The sequence below is a fragment of the Salvelinus sp. IW2-2015 genome, unplaced genomic scaffold (genome assembly GCF_002910315.2).
Source record: "Salvelinus sp. IW2-2015 unplaced genomic scaffold, ASM291031v2 Un_scaffold1172, whole genome shotgun sequence".
In the NCBI taxonomy this organism is placed as follows: domain Eukaryota; kingdom Metazoa; phylum Chordata; class Actinopteri; order Salmoniformes; family Salmonidae; genus Salvelinus; species Salvelinus sp. IW2-2015.
Window position 1 is genome coordinate 563,641 of NW_019942764.1, and position 5,136 is coordinate 568,776.

The 5,136-nt window shown below is 47.3% G+C and overlaps 1 protein-coding gene across 1 annotated transcript in view; it reads right to left on the bottom strand.

Annotated features, from left to right (window-relative positions):
- Positions 1–4,639, bottom strand: part of LOC112069959 (uncharacterized) — a 24,066-nt gene extending 19,427 nt beyond the window's left edge. Inside the window, exons 1-2 of the mRNA XM_070438779.1 lie at positions 4,540–4,639; positions 3,034–4,383 (exon numbers count right to left, since the gene is read on the bottom strand). Coding sequence (XP_070294880.1) covers positions 3,034–4,383; positions 4,540–4,639 — 1,450 coding nt within the window. The remainder of the gene's footprint in view (positions 1–3,033; positions 4,384–4,539) is intronic.
- Between the last annotated feature and the right edge of the window lie 497 nt (positions 4,640–5,136).

The following is a 5,136-nucleotide window of genomic DNA, read 5'->3' on the forward strand; positions in this document are numbered from 1 at the left end:
TGGTTTGTTTAGCAGTGTTTCTGTAGTGTGTACCAGCCAGACACCCTGGTTTGGTTAGCAGTGTTTCTGTAGTGCTCATGTGATTGCAGAATTTGCTAAGCAAATGGCCATTGGATTGAGGCAAATAATCATGATATCATTCTGTCAGGTAGGCCATAGGCTACTTTGTAGTTAGCATTTAATTGAGAATGTTTTCGGGAAAGCCTTTCCATCTACCTGCAGACGGTTAGCATTAGCATTATCGCTAACGGCTACACAGAGTGTAGACTAGACATAGGAGCACCACAACACACACAGACAGGAGCTCTGATTCAGTAGGGTTGTGTTAAATGCGGAAAGACACATTTCATTTGAATACATTCAGATGGACAACTGACTTGGTGTCCCCCCTTTCGTTTCCTCCTTTCCTTTCCTCCTTTCCTTTCCTGTGCCCTTTCAGAAAGCTGCAGGGATCACTGATCATGTCTTATGATCGACTCTGACAAGTTCAATAGCTTTAGTTGATTTCCTACTAAATTCAATACGTTTGTTAAATTCCGTTTTTTAATGTCTGGATTCCGTGAATCCGTCAACGCAGATTTTATGGGACCTTACTGGTGCAACTAGGCTATTTCCTGAAATTACACCTACACTGTAAAAAAAATATATATAGTAGTTACAACTAATTATCAATTTAACATGATGTGTTTGCTCAACTTGTCTCATGGTGGCATTGCAGGACGATCGGTAGGCCGTGGAACCCAGAGATTGTGAGTTCAAATCCCAGGTGAGGACAGGTTGGATATTAGTTACTTGAACTTGAACATTGTCAACGTGTGTCAAATATTTCATTTGAAAACATTTTATGTCAAAAGAAGTGTGTGTGTGTAATTAGTTACACAGCTATTATTTTAAATTAAATAAAAATGTAAATAACAATTTTTAGCTATTATTTTAAATAAAATAAAAATATAACTATGTCAATGTGTAATGTTGGTGACTGTCAGTGTTTGTAATGTTGGTAACTGTCAGTGTAATGTTGGTCAGTGTCAGTGTAATGTTGGTCAGTGTAATGTTGGTCAGTGTCAGTGATTGTAATGTTGGTAACTGTCAGTGTAATGTTGGTCAGTGTCAGTGATTGTAATGTTGGTAACTGTCAGTGTAATGTTGGTCAGAGTCAGTGTAATGTTGGTCAGTGTAATGTTGGTCAGAGTCAGTGTAATGTTGGTCAGTGTCAGTGTAATGTTGGTCAGTGTAATGTTGGTCAGGATGGTGTTCGATGGGGTAGAATGTTGGCCAGGTGTAATGTTGGTCAGTGTCAGTGTAATGTTGGTCAGGTTGACTCGCAATCGATATCCGATGAAGGAAGCATAGAGTAGTCGCTAGGTCTCGCCTGAAAAGCTAGAGTAGGCCTAATGGCCTCGTCCACGAACAGAAGCTAGTAGTAAGGCCATATCGCGTCCCCGTGATATGAGCTTAAGAGTAGGCCTATCATTCCCCTGATTAAAGACATGAGTAGCTATTCCTTCCGTCCATGAAGGAAGCTAGAGTAGCCTTTAATCCTCTCCTGAAAAGGCTAGAGTACGCTATCCTCCCTGAAAGAGCCTAGAGTGTAGCTCTATCGCCGTCCCCTAGAAGACGCTTAGACGCGGTGAGTGATGGCCTACCTCTGCCGCCCTTGGGAAAGAGTCTAGAAGGTAAGCGCTTGCCCCCTGTAAAAGCGTAGAGAGTAGCCTATCGCTCGCCATGAAGCTAGAGTAAGCCTATCCCTCCCTGAAAGCTAGAGCTATCCCGAAAGTAGAGCCTATCTCCCCTAAAAGCTAGAGTAGCCTCTATCCCTCCCCTGAAAAGCTAGAGTAGCCTATCCTCCCCTGAAAAGCTAAAGTAGCCTATCCTCCCCTGAAAGTCCGTGTTCTCCACCACTAAGTGTGATGCATATTTATCCTGGTTATATTTATCATGTCTGTGTAGGCAGGGAGGAGGGGGGCCCTAATTGGTTAGATCCTGTTCCATTATTTCACTTACAGCGTCTATAATGACAAGCTTGTCTATTGATAAATTGACTGTTGAATGAAGACTGTCTCCTAACAGTGGTTGACAAAGCCGCGGCTGAGTGGAGATTTTGCCGGGACATAATTAGGCGCTAACAGAATTAAATTACAACACACAATGCTTCCTGGTCTGGAAGTATCACGAAGAAAAAACATATATATTTCTGACCTTAAGTGATGGTTAAAATAAATAAATAATTGTCTATAAAGGTTTTGCTTCAGGGGGGAAGTGGTCACCAAAAGTGACGAGTGCAGGTACAACCAACCATAATGGTAGGTAAAGCAGGGTTATGTTTGTAATGCCAGACTATGGAATCCTATTGTCTGTTTCTATGGCGGTGACCTGGTTGACCGTTGCAATATGAAAGACTTATTAGTGTTATTATGCATGGCTCACTCACCTCCTTAAACCAGTTAAGACTTGTCAAGATACATTTAGAGAATGGTCCTCCTCTTCCTCCTCTGAGGAGCCTCCACTGCTGTTGAAGATACATTTAGAGAAGGTTCTCTCCTCTTCATCCTCGAGGAGCCTCCACTGCTGTGTAAGATACATTTAGAGAGGGTTCCTCCCTCTTCTCTCCTCTGAGGAGCCTCCACTGCTGTGAAGATACATTTAGAGAAATGGTTCTCCTCTTCATCCTCTGAGGAGCCTCCACTGCTGTGAAGATACCATTTAGAGAGAATGGTTCTCCTCTTCCTCCTCTGAGGAGGCCTCCACTGCTTGTGAAGATACATTTAGAGAATGGTTCTCCTCTTCATCCTCTGAGGAGCCTCCATGCTTGAAGATACAATTAGAGAAATGGTCCTCCTCTTCCCTCCCTGAGGAGCCTCCACTGCTGTAAAGATACAATTAGAGAATTGTTTCAGAAAAATACTTTCTTATAGAGTGCCATGTCCACCTGTCCACCTGTCCTCATGTATCCTATCATCCGTTAGCCTGTTGCTATCCAGCAACCACCTCCAGTCCTGACTTCTATAGACAGTTCTAGCTTATCACTGTCACCAGGACTGGGGAGTGGGTGGTTCTGTGGGTAACTGGGGGAGTGGGGTGCTGGTGGGGGTAAACTGGGGAAGTGGGGTTGCTGGTGGGGTAAACTGGGGGATGGGTCTGGTGGGGTCAACTGGGGAGTGGGTGCTGGGGGGGTAACTGGGGAATGGGGTTTCTGGTGGGGGTAACTGGGGGTGGGGGTGCTGGTGGTGGGTAAACTGGGGGAATGGGGTTGGGTGGGTGTAAAATGTGGGGAGGGTGTCTGGGTGGGGTTAAATGGGGAGTGGGGTCTGGTGGGGAAACTGGGGGATGGGTGCTTGGTGGGGTTAATTGGGGGAGGGGTGCTGATCTGGTGGGGGAAACTGGTGGGGGAGTGGGGTTCTGGTGGTGGTAAACTGGGGGAGTGGGGTGCTGGTGGGGGTAAACTGGGGGAGTGGGGTTCTGGTGGGGTAACTGTGGGGACGGGAGGGGGGTGCTTGGTGGGGGTAAACTGGGGGAGTTGGGGCGTGTGCTGGTGGGGGTAAACTGGGGAGAGGTGGGGTTCTGGTGGGGGTAATGATGGGGCTACGGGGAGTGGGTGTGATGTGAGATAGGTAACTGGGGGATGGTCTGGTGGGTGAAACTGGGGGAGTGGGGTGCTGGTGGGGGGTAAACGAGTGCGTGGGGAAGTGGGGTGGCTGGTGTTGGTAAACTGGGAATGGGGTGCTGGTGGGGGTAAACTGGGTTGGGATTGGGGTCCTGGGAGGTAAGGGTGCGTGGTGGAGAGCTGGGGTCTGGGATGGAGGGTGGGGTGACGGTGCTGGGGTGGGGGTAACTGTGGCGGAGTGGGGTGCTGGTGGGGGTAAACTGGGGGAGTGGGTGGCGTGTGGGTGGTGGGGCTAATGGGAGTGGGCTGGGAGAATGTGGGGTGCTCTGTGGGGGTTAACACTGGGGGATTGGGGGTTGTCTGGTGGGGTAAACCTGGGGGCAGTGGTGGGGTGCGGTGGGGGGTAAACTGGGGGAGTGGGGTGCTGGTGGGGGTAAACTGGGGGATGGGGTGCTGGTGGGGGTAAAACTGGGGGATGGGGTCTGGTGGGGGTAAACTGGGGAGTGGGGTGCTGGTGGGGGTAAACTGGGGGAAGTGGGGTACTGGTGTTGGTAAACTGGGGGATTGGGGTGCTGGTGGGGTAAAACTGGGGATGGGGGGTGCTGGTGGGGTAAACTGGGGAGTGGGGTGCTGGTGGGTGTAAACTGGGGGATGGGGTGCTGGTGGGGTAAAGACTGGGGGATTGGGGTTCTGGTGGGGGTAAACTTGGGGATGGGGTGCTGGTGGGGGGATACTGGGGGATTGGGGGTTCTGCGTGGGGGTACTTGGGGCAGTGGGTGCTGTAGGGGGTAACACTGGTGAAATTTGTTTATACTTTGTTTATTGTTTACCCTATGAATGGCAAACCAGCTTCTATCGTGATGCAGTTATTGGACAGAAATCATGTTGACTTCACGTCAGCTTTATTTCTTCAGTTTGATGAGAATTTAAATCACCTGCAATCTGCACATCTAATACCCCGTTGAAACACTGATCTCCTCTGTAAACAGAGCTCTCAGACGGATTAGGGCTGAGTTCATTCCAAATAGGACCCATTTCCCTGCACTTATTATTATTATTAGTATAATTMTATTAATTTATTTTACCTTAATTTCAACAGGGAAGTATATAATATATACAAAAACAATCATTTACATCACGCAATATAGATTAACATAAATATAGGCAATTAAACACATTAAATAATTAAGATACAAAAACACTGTCAATTAAAACAAACACCTTCATGATAAAAATCTTCCTGTTACATTCGTTGTTGTAACGAGGAAGCTCGGGAACATTGTTATACTCAGAAGTATAGGAACATTYGTTAACTAAGATACATGAGGGGGGACTGAGTGAAGCTTGGGAGGGGCTGAGTGCAGGGAAAACCATCACATGTGACAGTACTGATAAGGGGAGAAACCGTTAAAGGCTCATATCACTTAGTTCCTTGCTTAGCAAGAATGATGCAAWGTTTAGCAATAAGGAGAAGACTCCACCCAAAGTAGGGTGTGAATACTACCACGGGGGGAGCCATGTCGGTGTCTGAA